This window comes from Pholcus phalangioides, unplaced genomic scaffold (genome assembly GCF_987345545.1).
Source record: "Pholcus phalangioides strain wild (caught in Gottingen) unplaced genomic scaffold, Ppha-v1.0 ptg000039l_1, whole genome shotgun sequence".
NCBI classification, from domain to species: Eukaryota; Metazoa; Arthropoda; class Arachnida; order Araneae; family Pholcidae; genus Pholcus; species Pholcus phalangioides.
This window is the reverse complement of record NW_028301625.1, coordinates 27,093,041-27,112,240: the sequence shown is the minus strand read 5'-3', so window position 1 is coordinate 27,112,240 and position 19,200 is coordinate 27,093,041. Positions and strand designations below refer to the sequence as shown.

Genomic DNA, 19,200 nt, shown 5'->3' with positions numbered 1-19,200 from the left:
CCCATGAATTTGGAATAGCCCTGTATTACATGCAAGTAATACATATGAACTGGAACACCTTCAGCCATCTATCCAATAAAATTGTTAAAATTCTTCTTCGATTGAAATAAGCGACAAGATTTTGATTAATGTCCTGCATGAAAAAAGCAATATCAAATGTTTGTTAATATTTTATAGGTAATAATATTAGTTAAATTATGAAGTTTACCCCTAAATTTTAACAGTTGTTATTTGTGTGTGGTAAAACTCACAAAGTGCAGCCCTCCAAGGGACTGCTTCCAGAGGGACTGGGGAGGGGGCAATAAGCTCAGCACTACCTAAAAAAATGTAGTTCTTTAACTCATTCAGCCGTACAAAGTTTTTTATGATTGTAATCAAAAAGAATATGAAAGCGAAGGATGGCTACACTTCGCAAGTTTTACTACTGTTTTTTTTACTACACAAAAATAGAAATAGCAACTGTTTAAATTTAGAGACAAAATTGATAACTCAGCTATTATTATTGCTTATAAAATTTTTACTATCATATCATATCACTTTTTTCATGCGGCTCATTTTACAAGGGGACACCAGTATCGATTGGTGAGGGACAATGCAAGGTTATGGTGTCGCAGGGAATTTTTCTTTAATAGGGTTAATAAATGGAATAGCTTACCCCCGGAGGTAGTAAATTGTAACACAATTGACACGTTCAAAAAGAAATACGATAAACATGTTGGGGTAAATCGAGAAGCTATTCATACTTAGAATAATACAACCATAAGTATTCTTTATGGGCATTGTATAAAATTTTATCAAGTGTATATATTGTTTATAATTTTTGTTAATTGCATTTTTAATTGGGTTGCTGTATTTTTGAAATATATGACATCCATATTTTTATGGGCATCTTTTTCTCAGCCACCTCGTTGGGCATTTCGCCTGTTGTGGCGTTGTATTTGTATTAATCAAAATCAGGTCGTTTATTTCAATCAAAGAATTATAACAGTTTTATTTGATAGGTGGCGGAAGGGGTTCCAGTTCATCGATGTGTGTATCATATGTAATATGATACTGTACTGTATAATGGTTTTCAATATTTTCCTAGCAGGCATATATTTACTGATAAAATTTTATTTTTACATGTTTATTTGTTATGTGTGGTGTGGAAAAACTAACTAACAAGGGAAAAGGTCCCAAGGTGCCGCCCTTAAAAAGTTATGAAAAAATTCAAGTACATTCATCTCGCCCAAAAACACATAAACACAGAAAAATTAGCAGCGGAGTGCAATTAATAAAGGTACAAAAAAAAAACAAGAAAACAGTTGGATGCATATCACCCCTCATGCTTCTTAGTGAGATCTGTCTCATCTATAAAAAAATTCTTTTCATACTGCAGCTCTCTTTTTCCCCTCTAGCTTTCCTCTTCTAGAAACTAATTTTTTCTCTTTGTGTGTGCTGTTCGTGATCATATACATAGTTGTTTGAATGATGTCACTCTAAAACCGTAGGGTTGCAGAATTTTCAAATTCATTCTGGGTCTCTATTGGTGTTCAAAATATGAACATTTAAAATTTTTTGAGTGACCCATTCTGCTGGATTTTTTTTTATATTTTTGTGCATATTTAAATGAGTAAAATCAGAGGCAATTTTTTAAAACATTTTGAAGACTTTCCCTTAAGATTCTTCCCTTGTAAGAAAGACATCATTTTTTTTATGGTAAATAAGATTACAAAATATGGACATTTAGAGTCTGAGAATGATTGAGAATGCTTCTGTATACAGAGTTTTTGATGCACAAAAAAAAAAATCCCTCTATAGTATAAGGCAGCGTTATTCTGTCATTCCGTACAGATATCGAAATTGTGTGCACAAAAAAAACAAGAGGTCTGCAGGTGAAATAAAAGACAATGTGCCCTCTATGTGGGAAAAAAAGAGGATAAAATTGATGTAAAGAATAAAAAAATTTCCATTCCCTGCGAGCATCTTAGTGCTTATCATGCCCCCTCTCCATCCTGTAGCTAGCCCCTTCCCCCCCCCAGACTGAAATCTTTGGTGGGACCTCCTCTCTAATGAATTTATAGTGCAAAAACAGAGATTTGTCCCAGCCCCATACTAGAGCACCGACAACCCCACCCTTGTGGGGGTCATGGTGTTTAACTCAAACTATTTTTTATTTATCTATGTAACAGGCCTATTGTTGGCCTTTTCAAAGGCTTATACAAGAGGACACGGTAGATTTACATATAGATACTTAGTAATATTTGACAAGAAATCAGATCGTGGGGGAGTTTGTTCCATTCAACTATGGTATTAGAAAAAAAACCAGGGGTCTGTCCAGCTGAAATTTGAGTTTCAATTAATTTTCCAGACCCTTAACAAAATTCTGGATCCATGAAACAGACCCTTCACAAAATACAAATTAATGAGATCATAAAAATTTGGTCTTTCATCTCTTTTGTGATTAATTAACTAGATTATTTTGCTTCCCCCGAAATTACTTATTTTTCACAAAATTAAAGAAAATTTTCACAAAAACAGGACCCTACAAAAAAGTCTAGACAGACTTCCAGAAACTGTGTCCGGAGAGACAAAAAAGGTTTAATGTTGAGGATAGATGCTTGATTTTGTACTCAGGAGATATTTGCCGACAACTCAGATGAAAACACTATGAGTCATTGATTAACATCATTATTATTTAGTTAAAGCCATATATCAGACTTCTTGTACAAGTGCTTTTTTCCTGCTGATGGTTATAATCAAAGTTCTTGATTCGTGAATATGGCTCCCAATAAGCTGTCAGGGCTTCAACCTCGTGAGTGCCAACCATGAGTTCAACTGGGCATGGTACAGAGACGATGTCCTCACATCCCGTGGTGGGGCCCCTAGGATGAGATGTTTGGTAAGCTCCCATGTCAGACTTTTCATGCCCCCCCCCCAATTATGAATTTGTAGTGTGAAAAATAAAAAGAGAATCTAGCACACATCTGATAATAATTTCTGGCTCCCGGGCAGGAGCCCTGCCAGACCCATACCATTGTGGGGGTCACGCAAGAACCTCAGTTGAATAGAAGCTTCCTGTGATAAGATCTGGCACAATGATTTATTACAATAAATATGTAAATTCTGTGGTGTTTGGTCAGAACATACCCCCCAAAAAATGGCTTTTTGATATAAAAGTAAGTCTTGCTAACTATAGCTAATTAGAAGCCACAAAGCAGAATGTGCTAAAATCTGTGACGTACATCGCAGAACAATTAGAGCTACTGCAGAACATGTTGGAAGAGTTTTAGGAAAAAGTGCAAAAAAACATTATTACATGTATGTGGATTTTTACCGCAGAACATTTCCAGTCAGCTGAGGGGCTCGTCGCAGAACAGTGATAAACATTCTGCTTCGGGGATTACAAGTGAGATAAGTACACAAATAGGTGTGTACAGATAACAACATGCTGATGTATGATATTTTGATTTGATACTATAATTAGTATGATTTTTGATATGATATTTGTATTTGTGTGTATGCTTTATTTTCGATTTTTAAGTGACAATGGAAATACTTATACCGCAAGACTGTAATTTTGGAGTTATGTTCTGACCAAACACCACAGAATTAAGAGGTGGTGCCTGAGCCCTATTTAATTTTGTCCTGTGGCTATGATGATATTGAGATGGCAGTAGGGACACACTTTTTTGGGATAAATATTCAAAAATTTGTTTGAGTTCTGTAGAATTATCATCAAGGATTCTGGAAAAGCCTTATAACTATCATGGGTTTGGCGAGGAACTTTATGCTGGAAACCCCTAATATAGGGAACAGATATAGGTATACAGAAATGGGCAGTCAGAATATTGCAGATCCGAAACAGCACCACCCCAGAGATTTTTCTAGTACAGTGTTGGCTCGAAGAGGCATTTGTAAGAAGATGAACAAGGAATCCAAACTTATGCTGTAGGATTCGACTAAAGAAAGGAAGGTCAATAGGAAAAATGTTGATTAAGAGTGAAAATATCCTTGACAAGAAAGAGGAGAAACCTAATTTTTTTTCAGAAACCAGCTTCTCCAGAGATACGCTGCACTTTTTAAAAGTGCAAGAAAAGAGAAGTGTTGAGCATTTTTTGAAAAATCAAGCATTGAATAGCAAAGAAATGAATTGCATTTCAACACTGAAAAGTATTGTGTTCACCTGCGCTTATTTATTCACTTGTGCTTTCTCTTCAAAATTATTTTGATATGTAAAAATTTGTGTGTGTGTGTGAGTGAAAACACCGTCATAATAAATCTGTAATAAAAAATGCAGCCCTGGGTGGCCATCTCATCACTTTATGCCTGGTGCCAGCCCTGGCCTTATGGATACAAACATTGGTGAAGAAGTAGAGAATTAAATTACACACACACACACACACATATATATATATACACACAAGCTATAATATCCGGTGCTGCCCGGGGTTTCTTCAACAAGGCTTTTTGGATCACTAGATATCTCCCTCTTTCTTTTAGGGACATACAAACCGTGTCTAAGTTAACCAATATGGCAACTAATGAAAGAAACAAATCTGTATTTAAAGAAACGTATAGAAATGAATATATTTTTTTCCCTTTTTTAAGGGGCACTAAGTATTTCGATTCACCCTCCCCCCTTGAATGTCAAGTTACCCATCTGCCTGTTTCAGCTTCCAAAAATGCTTAATTAAAGCTGTGGAATTTTTTCGATGTACTTTTTACGAGCCCATAATTAATTTTAAAACACCTTAAACTACATGAATTTATGCAGTTGAACATCAAAAGAAAATACAGAGACATTAATTTTCATGCTTGAGAAGATATAAATAAATACTTATATCATACATATATCATACTTGTATCATATTTTATACATTGAAATAAATGTTATAGCATGGATATTCAACTCAAAAGTAGGTCTGGCTAATTACTTCATATTTAATCTCCTGCGCTTCGTATATCTCTAAACAAACTCAATATTTCAAAAATCGAGAATTCAATACAATTTTTAAAATTATTGATGTGACAGAAAAACCCCACTAAATTTCCACATTTCTACAGTAAAATCGGCAATTTTAACACTGATTTCTATGAGGATTACCCTTTGCCTGATCCTCAAAGCGATGCTGATGATGATTATGACGTCTATTCAAAAAGCCTCATTACTGGGAGTATTGAAAATGCAGCAAACCATTATAAAAGCATAAACTATTATACATATACTGGCAGCGTTAAAGAAATGACAAACCATTGTAAAGGCATATACACATCTGAAACGCATTGCTAGGGAAACATGGCAACCAAAGTAAATGTTCGGAAAGTGATTGTTGAGGCTCAAAAACCATTGTTGCCAGACAGTTTTTGGGGCATTTGCCCTGCTCTGATGAAATTTTAAAGTAGCCTATCATGTAAGTCGGGTCCCATTTGGTATATATATGCAAATTTTGGTGACAATCGATCTAAAATTGTAGATTAGTATAGAGAATACACACACACAGAAAAACAATTATATATGGGGCCGTTCAAGTATTACGTCATCATCGATGGGGGGGGAGGGGGTTTCGGATTTGCTGACTTTTGATGACAAGGGGGGAGGGGGGTTTGGATAATGCTTACCTCATCAACCACTTTTTATGAAAATATGAAATATTTTTAATGGCATCTTACTCGGCGTGCCAAAAACGAGAAAAACCTTTCGATAGTTTGTGGGCAATTGAAGTAACATCGCCCCTCCCTCTATTGATAAGTGCCCTACAGAGCCACTTTAGTGATCTCTAAATGTTTCGCGGATCCAAGTGATCTGGAAATGTGTCCGGGCCGCTTAAGTGCTCTGGAAATGCGACACACATCACTTGAATAATCTGAGAATGTGCCGCGGGTAATTTGAGTAATGTAGAACCGCACTGGGGGCCACTCAAGTGCTCTAAAACCAAGTCACATGTCACTCAAGGGATCTCTAAATGTGTCATGGATCGCTTAAGTGTTCTGGAACTGTGTCTCGGGTCATTTAAGTGATCTGAAAATGGGCCACGGGCCGCTTAAATGTTCTGGAATTGTACCATGGGACAATCAAGCTATCTGTAAATGTACTGCTTAGTTCATTTTTACAAAATTAGGTTTGAACATGGCAGGCCGCATCAGATAACCCCCAGGGCCATATTTGGTCCACGGGCCAAGGAACTTTATGTGATTTATCTTTACATGGCTTAGAGGGTGGGTCGCGATGAATTTATTAAAGATAAACTTTGAGTTCATAGCCTTCAAATAACATTGAAATTAACAGAAATTGATTATAATAACACATACAAAGGTATTTCCTTTTAAAATTTCAATTTAAAAAAAAAATTTTTTTGCATTAAAAAAATAAATTTTTGATCGTGGAAAGGGGGCACGAGAGAACCCCCCCTATGCCCAACCCCCGGGTACGTCTCTGATCCCATCAATATGCGTTAGGTTTCAGAGATGCAGAGCTGATGACAAAATTTTGCTGACAAGGGAGGGGGGGTCAGCGTTTTGCTTACTTTTGCTGACAGGGGGAGGGGGGTCAAAAATGAATAAAAATTTGCTTACGTAATACTTGAACGGCCCCTATATATATATATATATATATATAGAATTTTTTCATAAAAAGGACAAAAATAAATATAAGAAAGCAACAGCGGTCCCTAAGCCAACACTTGCAGACTCTAGACATGTTAGAGGAAAATACCATTGCTGAAACTCAAATATTGCATGTTTCATTTTCTAAATCAACTTGAAGTTTTTGTGCTTTGTGCAATGTTTAAGAGCATCCAAAAGAAAAGAAAACTAAAATTTACAAACAAAATAGTTTTGTGGTCATTTATGTTTTATAAAGGTAAAGTAAATTAATAGCATTCAATATATTTTTATAACTATTGAGAGTTTCTGACTTTTTGTGAAAGTATAGTTATCCTATATCAATTACTTGGATCCACAGTTCTCAACTTTTTCCAGGGGCATAGCCAGAAATTTTGTTCGGGGGGGGGGGGGGGGGGACCAAAGTGATAGCACAATAGATTTGGCCATCTTTTGCCCTTTTTTTGCTGTTTTTCTCACATTTCGGAGGACCAGAGCCCTGTAGGCCTATTTTTTATTTCTCCATCAAAATTATTCATTTATTTTTATTACTTATATTTATAATTATTTTTTTCCATATTAACTGTTTTTAAATATTTTCCTTGAGCAGCCACGGAGCCTCATAATCTGAATAAAAAAATCAGTCAAGGAGTAAAAATTCTTAAAAGCACTAAATTCAAACAAGAATGAATTTCATGCATAATTAGTTCCAATTATAAAAAAAATAAAAATTTACTAACCAGAAAGAAATAATTCTCTAGTATCGCAATTATATCCAGTGTCATCCTTGTTTACAGACCCTTTAATCAGCTCAGAAGTAGATGGAGCAAATAAATGTCGATTAATTTTCCTGGCACGAGCTCTGGAACGACCAGGATATCTAAAAGTACATCAATAATCCTTAGCTTTCTCGACATACATTTCTCTCTCATTTATGATGAAATTAATCAAAATAGACTATTATAAAAATATTCCTTTTTCCCTATATGAACTTTCATGACAACATCTCTATTCAAATAAAAAATATGTTTTAAAGCAAAAAAAATGTCATCAAGAAAACAGAGAAAATATTTGTATGTACTATTCAAAGTTTATTGGAGGTGGAGAGAAGAAAAATATTGCAAATTAAAAAATAAAATTTCTAAGAAAGAGTTTTGTATATAAAATTAGTTTTGTGAATGAATGAAGCTACAGTTTTTTACATGGCAAACATACTGTATGTGGTCAAAAAAAATTTTTTGTTTTAGAAAATACATTTTTAACTTTATTGCAGTACAGGCATTTTTTTAGAATGAGTTATTGTTGAGATCATTTTTTAAATAAGTTGAAATTTCACATGTTCAAAGATTTCTAAAATTGTACCAAGTTGAGGGAATTGGATACAAAATTCAAGGAAGAACATCACTAAACAAGATTTAACTTTTTTTAAATTAAAAATGTTCATATATATTTTGTGTCTCAAAATGTACATGTATATTCAAATATAGAGCGAGTGTTTAGGTACCCCTTCTAAGTGAGTAGTCCATTATCCATTTCTTGTTAACAGAGATTTCCTTTGATGTCAAAATAGTAATAATTACATTTGCATGTCCCGTAAGCAAAAAACGAAGGAAATTTGGGAAAGAACAAATGTTAAATACGGGTAAATTTAACACTGTTCTTTTTCAAATTTCTCCCATTTTTGGAATTTCAATATATCTGTGGATATTGCACTTAGAAAGATGGAATTTTTTTTTGTTGGCATCAGGAGAAACAGGGCAACAACTTTATAATTGGAAGTTAAAGCGGGGGGCATATAAAAATTTAGATTTTTTTGCACACTGTATTTTCACTCTCAAAACTAGTACAGGGTAATTTTTGAATGCCTATTAAGCATTTTTTAAATCGGAATCATACCTCTACAATGGACGGTTGATGAGGTAAAGGCAGTCACTTACAGGGAAACGATACGTGTAAAATATTATGCTAAATATTACATTAAAATGTTAGTATTAGTGTGTACTTTTTTTTTCTATCACCACCACTATATACAATATTTACCCCTAAGTATCTAGTGTATATTTGACTACACTAATCTACAATAACTTAATGGGCTGTGTTTTCTTGTTGAAAATCTTTTAACAGCACTTATTCAAATACAGATTTGTATAAAATAGTACTTCTTTAAGGGGGTGAACCATAGAAGGTTAAATGATTTTTAATGCACTTAAAAAATTGGAAATAAGGAAAAGTGTCCTTTAACACTCAGCATGCTCCCACCATTCACGAATGATCAGTGTAGTAGCGTGCTCAATCATACAGGAATGATTTAAATTTTCTCTCTTTTAAGACGAAATTCTTTAAATGATGTATAGATGGCATATATATATATATATATATATATATATATATTCTAGTTTTTTTAAAAATTATTTTGTTTATTTTCTGACAGGGTTTCTTATACTATATTGGACAGGTGTACACTGTTCAATATTGGTAGAGAGTGCTTGTCTATCCCAATCCCTATTTTATCAGTTACTACTTATAATATCCAGCGTATAAGTATCACTGCGTGAAGTTATATTAAGCTTCTTAATGAAGTTATTGGGTCACTTGAGAAAATAGCAAAATTCACACATTAATATTGCAGAAAATGAATACATCACAAAAAAATCTAAAAATGTTTTCTGAATGGCTAACCCAATGTTCAAGTACTAGCAATACATTAATTAATAGCAAAACATATTTCATGCCACATTACTACCTACATCAAGGTATCCGTAAAAATGGTAAGAAAATGAAATGAATGCTTCTGATGAATAGCCCCCCCCCCCACACCAAAAAAAAAGTCCTCTTCTAACAGCAACTAAAAACCTGATTGAACCAGACACCTAAAATATCAATATAAATATAGTTAAGCTATAAAAGCAAAAGAACATGAGGGGGGGAAAGTTTTTCTGAGACGATGGCCCAATTAGCCTGGAAGTGTTATGCACTGAATCCAACTCTGGCCATGAAAGCTTTAGATAATATAACAGCATATTCATTACTTAAAAACCACAGTCAAAGCATTTGGTTCTGCTGAAGATATATACATTCCTTGCTATGGAGCATAAGCAGACAAATCTTGTGCGGTTGGTGAAATCATGCCATATGTGTTTTCTCAAGAAATGATCTTAACTGGCTAACTATTTCCCTTCAATCTCTTCATTAACTCATTTTTGACAAATGTTGAATACTTAAAAAAAATTTTCAATGAATTTCCATAGAAATTTTTGTATGAAATTAACATTGTTGGAAATTAAAAAGTTTAATGACAGAGAGGGGGCCACAGTATTTTTTAAAATTTGTTTACAAATAGATTCAATTTTTTATGACTTTTCAAAAATGAAATATTTAAAATTTGTCTTGTTTTACAATCTGGAAATTTTCTTCTAAACCATGAACAAATAAATTTAAAAATAAGAAAAAAAAGTTTTTCTTAAATTTTTTTTTTCATATGACACAAGGTTTGCCAAAACCATAATTGCTAATTATTTTGATTAAATAGTTAATTTATATTAATGAAAAATTAATTGGAAATTTAAATCACAATTTAAATTTTAATGAATTTTCAATTGCAAAGAAAAATGTACATTAAAATTGAATTTTTTAAAACTTCTCAATATGTTATTAAGGTACCCAGTTCTCTCATAAAAAAATTGTGCAATTTGATCATAAATTGGAAGAGCAGTCAAAAAAATTAGATATTCTCAAAATTCTATGGTACAGACAAACTTTATTAATAGACACCCTCTACATACAAACAAATGTATAGCAGGAGGTATTCATAGACTAAAGGCCATCCTTAATAAACCAAAAAGTCACTTAGGAGCTTTTTTGTTTGTAATCTAACTTCTTTCTTGTTATTGGTTGTGCTGATTCTTGTTCTCTAGTTTTTGGGTTCACTCAATATAATAATGACACAAATTCTGATGACGGTCATGTGGATTCTGAAGAGAAAAAATTATGTTGATATGATCACTCATCAGGGTACTTTTAACATTTCAGCATAGGGTCATACCCAACTATGATGACTGGTTGAAGTAAATTACTTTAATTATTTTACAGACATTAAAAAAAGATGTGACCATTTCATTTTATTCAACAGCTTATGGGATCTCAAAGAATGTTTTACACAAAGATAGACAATAACACTAAGGAAAAGGAAATGTCAAAAAAGAAACTGACATGAAATATCCTTTAAAACTGAAAGAAAATGGTGTGATTATCATGTAAGGCAGTGGTTCTGAAACTTTTGCCAACTATGGCTCATTTATTTATCATCCACGTCGCAGTCATAATTTATCAATGGCTTCCTAGAATCATTTCGAAAAGAACTACTTCTTAGCACAGAATAGGTACATATTAATATCAACAAGAAAGGAAAGAACTAGACACACTTGTTTCACCATCCAATATTGACAGCACACAGTGATGCCCTCAATGAATATTGGTGATGCTCAATTGAATACCAGTAGTAGGTTTTCAGAGCCCTCTACATGAGGTCCAACCTATAAGATGCTGTGGCTATCAGTATTGCCTGTCGAGCATCACATGATTACAACTGTCTTAACGAGTGTACATGCCAGGCCCAAGCATTCTTTGGGACTGCATTTATTTTTTTTAATGAAAAATGAAATTAAAAAGCATATATATTTTATTTATATGTACTAATGAGGAACTTGTTTGACTTGAGGAACCTCCCCAGGGCCCATTCATTAACCCATTCGAATCATTTGACGCCCTGAAGTTGTCATGCGATTTTTTAACATATAAATCATAAAACGTCCTCTGGGCATCATCCAGTTGTATGTATATATATATATATGCCCCAACCATGCTGCGAGGGGATTTAAATCTGATTACTCAGTCAACTCTAAGGATATTTAAATATGACATCATTGGGTTAAGAGGCTACTGATTGAAAGATGGTTCTCAGCACAAGCCCAAGAGACTCACTTTCTTGTTGTGCATTATATAAATTTTTTAGTGGTAATAAAAATGTGTGTAGGCACAGAGGTGATCTCAACAACAGCATAAATTTAATTGCATGCGATAATGTGTTGCTCTCTGTATATAGTGATAATCATTTCACAATAGTATTTTTCTTTTCTCATGGAGTATCGTTATATAAAGATTTCACTGCATTACAGTTGAACCTCGCTAACATGAACCCACTTAACATGAAAAGAATTCTTGGTATCATAGGGGGAAGAAAGAATTCTTTAGGAATTAAGAATTTCAAACAAAATTCATAGAATATTTTCTTTCGCACTTTTCCCCCTATTTAAGTAACATTAACATGAAGATTTGATTGATTTTTGATTGGTTGGCAGGATATTTCAATGCCGAGCATAAGGATTTGAGTAGTTGAAAGATGAAATTCAACACTAGAAATATTAACATTTTTTTTTAAAAACAAGTTTCACGAAAACAAGCACAATGATTTTTTTGCGTGTGTGAAACCAATTTCTCATAAGTAGGGCTCTGATTTTTACCTAAAGATGAAACTTTGTTGCTGATAAGTTATTAGCTATTAAGTTACTTCTTTAGGTCATAAAAATCAGAGCCAGCCCTTTTCACAAGCTTGTGTTATCAATAAGTATAAGGTTTTGAGATGAATGTGTAATTACAATTATAAGGTTTTGAGATGAATGTATAATTACAATTATAAGGTTTCGAGATGAATGTATATAAGTATACCTGTATGCTGATAAAGGGGGCCATGAAGAAATTTATTACAAGAGAACAAAAAAATTTAATTTCAAACAAAATACATAGAATATATTTTTTGCAATTTTTCCCCAATTTAATTACAACTACTATTTACTACTTTTTCCTACATTAACTTAAAGATTTGACTGATTTTCGATTGGTTGGAAGGATATTTCAACGCTGAGCATAAGGATTTGAGTAGTTAAAAGATGAAATTTAGCACATGAAGTATCAAAATTTTTAAGAATTTCATGAAAACAAGCACAATGATTATTTTTTTGTGTGTGTTCTCATCCAATTTCTCCTAAGTAGGGCTCTGATTTTTGTGACCTAAAGATGATACGTTGTTGCTGATAAGTTATTAGCAACTATTGTTTCTTCTTTAGGTCATAAAAATCAGAGCCCTTATGATAAGATTATGTTATCAATAATTATAAAGTTTCGAGATGAATGTATTTGTATATAAAAGTGTCACTTTATTTATTTGAAGACAACCAACCAAAAAACCAATGTTAAATGCAGATAAAACCGTTTTGTTGGCATCAGAAGAGATGAGGCAACAACTTTGTGTGCACACAGTGTCTGTATAAAAAGTTAGCATTGTAATTTTAATAACTATACACCCCCTTGCAACACGAATGGCATATCTGAGTATTACACGTTATTTGGATAGTTTTTCTAATTGAAAGTGTTCCTGTAGGGTGAATGCGGTTTGCCAGTAAAATATCATACGTCTTGTTATCTATGCACCCTGTACATTACATATAGTAGTGTCTGTAAAATATTGAAATATTGTGTTGTGTTTAAGCCGACTCACACATTGCTTCGTTTGCCTGTGGGAGAGGTGTCACATTATGAACCAAAAAGCCATTTGGGAGATAGCTTGTCATTCAACGAGGCATCAGATTTTCACAATGAATGTAAATCTCACCGTATCGGAATTATAATCAATAAACCGATAATTTTTTATTTGAAATCTGATTATTTATAATTTCTGATTCACCCAAATTCAAATTTACCCAAGAAAAACTAAATTGTAAATAATTAAAACTTCATCCTGTACAGTAACTTGATGACATGCCATCTTCAAGCGCAATGTTTACATTGATTGAAAATAATTTATTATACATATTTTTTTACTGTGTTGTATTATTTTTATTTTGTTTTTTTTTTTTGTTATTTTCATATAAATTAAATTCAAACACATATTTATACTTCAAACAATATTCGAACAATTGTTTTTTAACGGGAAAACGGCGGGGGGGGGGGGAGAAATTAATCATGGTCACAAGGGGGCCACAGGAATGAAATGATTGAAAGGGGGCCATCGGCAAAAAAAGGTTGAGAACAGCTGCGCTAGACAATAGGAGCCACGATCTTGGTGGTCATCGGGGAGAAGTCTTTATTGCCCCCAAGCGTATGTAAAAGTGGGAGTGACTTGCACACTCTTATCTCTCAGTCAGCTTGTTGTCTTGTTTTCAACAGCTGTTGATGATTTAAGACTATAGATGGTGCTATGGAACAGACTTTCATTCGAGAGGAAGGAAAAAAGCTGTTTGCACACAATTTTTCTTCATGTCGTCTATAGTTGGATGTTGAACGTCTTGTTGTGTAATCATCTCTGTAATTATTATTCATGTTAATGTTGTATTTAATGTCAGGTTTTCAGTCATTAAATGTTGTGATTGTACAAAATTTGCTGCCTCATCCATCTTTACCTTTTTGTGTCATGCTACTGCACTGTGAACATGCTATGTATTGCTAGATGCTTGTCCAGTCACCATGAGTCACAAGCAGCAGTCAGTTCCTCTTGAGGTCCTTCGACAAGAAACTGTCAAATATTTTTTGCTGATAAATGATCATCATTATCAGAACACTATGCTCTCAAAGGCATCTTCAATGCTAATAAGGCAGGTTTGTTTTTTAAAAGCTCTGCCAGACAGAACATTAACCTTAAAAAATTGAAACTGTTCCAGAAAAAAAAATGAGTAAGGAGAGAATTATCTTCCTTTTCATTGGTTGCAATATGGATGGTTCTGAAAAGTTATGTTTGCCAGAGGAAAATATCAAACACTACACTGTTTCAAGCACGTGAAAACTTAACTGGTGACCTACACATTTAGCAGAAAAGGTTGGATCAACCAAGAAATTTTCAGCTTATAGTTGAAAAACATTGACCAGAAATTTTTCAAAAGAAGAAAGAAAAATATGCTTGATTCTAGACACAACTGTGGCATGCATCGTGAAATTCCAGGATCGAAGGCTATAAAAAACGTGTCTTTTTGCCTCCAAATTCAATGGCAAAATTACAACCTTGCAATCAGGGGATCATCCTATGTTTGAAGATGCACTACCAAAGAGGAATTTTGAAGAAAATAATTCAATGTTTTGACAGCAAAACCAGCTTTCCGCTGAATTTTTTTAAAGAAATGATATTGTTTAGAAGAAAATGAAGCAATGGGCTATCACAGACTTTTTCAAAAAATTGTTGGATGCTGCTGGTATAAAAAAATTTTGTTTTAAAAATTGTGAAAAAAGCATTTTAAAAAAGAACTTGATCAATTCAGCATATTATATTTATATAAATTTACACTATCAAATTTCAGACTAAGCAAATAGAATGTACAATTTTTTTTTGCCATGCTTATTGGTCAAATGAATCAATGAAATTTTATTAACATGAAAAATTTTGGCAAAACCTTGAATTTCATGTTAACAAGGTTTGACTGAATAATAAATTGTGTCTTCTCTGCAAAAAACTCTAAAATATCAATAAAATGCTATAAAAAAAGCTTTATTAGTAAAAGCATGAATATAGGTGAAAGAGGTTTTCAAGAATAGGGGGGAACATGTGAACTAGGTTCTCTGTAAATTCAGATTACTTGATATACAAGACTCATAATACTAATTTCCCATGTTATGCTAGAGAATATCAGAATTAATCAAGCCAAATCCACAGCAAATAAGCATTCGTTACTAGGACTATGTAATCAAAAAAAGTGGTTACAGTATTATTAAAATGGAATCATCAGTACAATGTGTTTGTAGACTTTCTTGTCACAGTAAATAGTATAGATTACTTGAACTTATTTGAACCAAGAGTGGCTCAAGCAATTAAAAATTAGTGGATTTTACTTCAGCTCACTATATGTGTATTTTTAAATGATATACTTAAATTTGTTGTATTGTAATTAATAATTCGGGTATAACTAATTAAACTTGTTAAATCAATTATAACACCTTCTACCGAAGCAAAGATGAAACAGAATTCATTAAACTTTTGAAAAAATTTTCTTTAATACCACTGACTTATGTAAATTTGTTGGCTGGGTGGTTTGATATTCATTGTTTAGTAAATAATTGCTTTTTTTGTCTTTTTTGGGCTAATTGAAAATGAAATATCCAATTTAATCTGTATACCTAATTGATACATTCTATAAAAAAAAATCTTCAAAGGAAAATATTAAGAAAATTGTCAAAAAGGGTTTCAAAATATGAGGATATAATTTAAAAGTAACTGTACTTACATTTCTGGGATAATCTTTAGATATGAATAAATAGTGAAATCAGACTGATAAACACATTAAATCTGAAGAATGCAAAAAAAAAGCATGCGAGATCTTTATGATACGAAAGAGCTGTTAATGACACAACCCTTGGCAAAAAATATATGATCAACAACAATGGCTGAGTATGAAATAATGAGTCTCCAGTAAAAAAAAAAGATTGCCCTATAGCAATTAAATTTAGAAAATGTGGATTGATTGGCAATAGATTCAACAGGAAATCGAGAAGTTCTGCACTGATTAAAATTAACAATTAAACCATCTTTTGATACGAGTGTTGAAGCGCTTAATGTTCCAAAATTTTTAAGTAAAGCATTCTAATTGAAAACGCATAACAAACCAAAATTAAATACAATCTTGCAAGTTCTTGCCATACTCATCCAAACATTTCACAGTGAATGCTAGTGGATGCAAGGGCAATTCTTGCAAATCTATTAAATCATTTGGCACAGAGGGGTATGAACACATGATCTTTGATATAACCACATACAAAGAAACAATCACAGGGGTTTAAGCCGCGTGAGGGCTATGGAAGGAAAAGATTGTCATTTTGCAAAACTTGTCCAATCTAATGAAGAGGAAACTCAGCATTTAGGTATTCATGCACATCTCCAAGAAAATGCGGTGAGTCCCCATCTTGGAGCATCCAGTTTCATTGAACTTTTTATACACGCATGAGCTTTATTGTCTGTTGGTGCTTGACTTTGTTATTTTTTACAAAATTCACACACTGCACTGTGACAATAGACTCCCATTTAGCTGGTTCCAAACCTCAGTAAGCTTATTGTGCATATCTTCTCTAGGTACCAAGAGGTGAATGAATTCTGATTCATGCTCATCTTTACTTAACACATGACTTTATTCACATCATAGAAAATTTATTATCAAAAATATCTGAAGCATGGCAGGCAGGTTTTAGTGTCATAGATTTCCTTTATAATTTTCTCTTCATTTTTCAGGAGTCAAGTTGAAAATTTTACAAACTTTCATTGATTTCAAAAAAATGCTTCGACAACCATACTGATTGTCAGTTTGGCAGACTAATATTCTAATACACTTTACAATAAGACTCAGCGAATGACTCGTGTTGTACGAGGGAGACACACTTTTAGACATGCCAAAAAATATATCTTGATCTAAAATGGGAAAACTATAATGAATAAACAGAGTCAGGCTGCCCACTGAGAACACAAACACAATTCTGTATCCTTTGAGAATGTAAAAAAAATTGTTGAACATAGCCAGTCATTTTTGTTTACAGAAAAATTATACATAAAATAGCTTTATACTAATGTAATCAGTTTACTATCAATTTTTTAAAATTTATTTTGAAACACATGTAGCATTTTATAAATGTTTTTCAGGTATAAATTTTCAATTTAAATCCTTAAGATAAAGTTATTTATTATTGCAGCCCTTCCAGAGAATGTTACCAAATATTCTTCATGAGAAAATTCTTCAAAATATTAAAAAAAAATTTACATCTCTAATCAATAAACAGTGGAACCCGGGTATAATAAAATTGCATGGGAATATAAAAAATATACATAATTTATCTGATATAGGTATACATATTATAACCAATACACTATAAATCTAGAGTTCAATCAGAGGAATCCGCTTAAACCAGTGTTTATAACCTATGGTCCACAAACTAGAAACTCACTGAGATAGAACAAGTGGTCAGACAGACTTGAAAATAATTATGATTAAAATCACCAAAGCAGAATATTGAAACTGATGTATGTTGCAGAACAATCTAGGTAAGAATTTTAAGAAAAAAACTCTCCCACAAATAAAACTTTTTTCGAAACATTTTAGTGCAGAACATTTTAGGTAGTCAGCTGAGAGCTTGCTGAAAAACAATGAAAAACATTCTGCTTTGAGGATTAAAATTAAAATCATTCATGTATGTGCAATTTTCATATAGGCTTGAATTAAATATTAGACCCATAAACTGTTAGCCAGTTGTTCTCAAAGTGTTCATTGCAGCTCCTAAAGAGGTTGCCAACCTTTATTAATAGTAAGCTATCATCAATGTTGATGCATACCTGTTTAGTCTAATAAAAAACCACATCAAAGCACTCTTCTGGAAAACTGTAGGTAAACGGTAACTGAGGCAAAGAAGCTGCAGGTGGCAAAGGTTTGAGAATCACTGCTTCAAGTGATCCATTAAACTGTTACAGACATTATAATGGTCCTGGGGTTCACAAACACAGAGAAACATTGTCATAAATGAAATTGCGGTTCTGGGAATGAGCAGAACCAGCTATCTATGGCTAGAGATAGCCATCAACACATTCAGACTTTACTTGTGAGAAGGAGAACTTCTGATTTCATGGAATTTAATCCCATAAAAAAATTCCATTCTTGCCAAAAACTTCATAATATCTGATATTTAAGAATATGGCAATTCTTTATAAGGAAAATTTCCAACATTATTTTGGTACAGTTTCACTGGGATGGGAAAAAAATTATAACCAATACTTTGTAATATCTGATTTCGGTATAGGCAGCTTGACTATATACATGTTTTATTAGTTATTGCTGTTTCAGGACCAAAACCAAAAACAGAGATCAAGTAGATAAGTTTCACAAAACCAGTCAAAGTACATTTTTTGATTATGATATAGAAGGTACCGCAAGCACTTAATCTGGTAAAGAAACTTGGGAATCCCATAGATAGAAATGTCTTGAAAGATTAGAGGAATTTCTCAGTTCTCAAGTGCATAGAATAAACATGTTAACCAGTCAAGTGGTTACGACAGCATTTGCCGTCGCTGCCATGCGTAATGTTGGTGGTTACGACAGCATTTGCCGTCGCTGCCATACGTAATGTTGGTGCCTACGACGGCATTTGCCGATGCGCAGACTTTTTTCGGTCTTTTTCACCAGTCAAGTGGTTAAGATGACATTTGTCATCACTGATATACGTAATGGTGTTGCCTACGACGGCATTTGCAGACACAGACTTTTTGGTCTTTTTCACATAGATATGACGAAATAATTTGTCATACATGTGCTGCCATCTCTGTACAGCCATCCTTCTATTTTATTATTTCATCACTAGATGGAGTTCACAATTATATTTCAAGATCTGAGATTATTATTACTATTATCTTTGTCATGCTTTGCAAAGCTGCATCCCCATCATTTTTGTTTCAATTTCCAACTCCCTTGCGAAGATGCATCTGTTTTAAAACTCACATATCTTTTACATGGTTCGTACTCTTCTAACGAAAAAAAATTCAAGCACTTTTCAAGGTAAAACTTAAAAATTCAAGGACTTTTTTCACGCATGAATAGGCGCATATTT

The 19,200-nt window shown here is 33.1% G+C and overlaps 1 protein-coding gene across 3 annotated transcripts in view; it reads right to left on the bottom strand.

The window, feature by feature from the left end:
* Positions 1-19,200, bottom strand: part of LOC149065784 (histone-lysine N-methyltransferase 2C-like) — a 385,748-nt gene that overhangs the window by 340,363 nt on the left and 26,185 nt on the right. For all 3 annotated transcript variants that reach the window (XM_089253606.1, XM_089253607.1, XM_089253608.1), the window contains one exon: positions 7,323-7,462. In XM_089253606.1, coding sequence (XP_089109732.1) covers positions 7,323-7,462 — 140 coding nt within the window. The remainder of the gene's footprint in view (positions 1-7,322; positions 7,463-19,200) is intronic.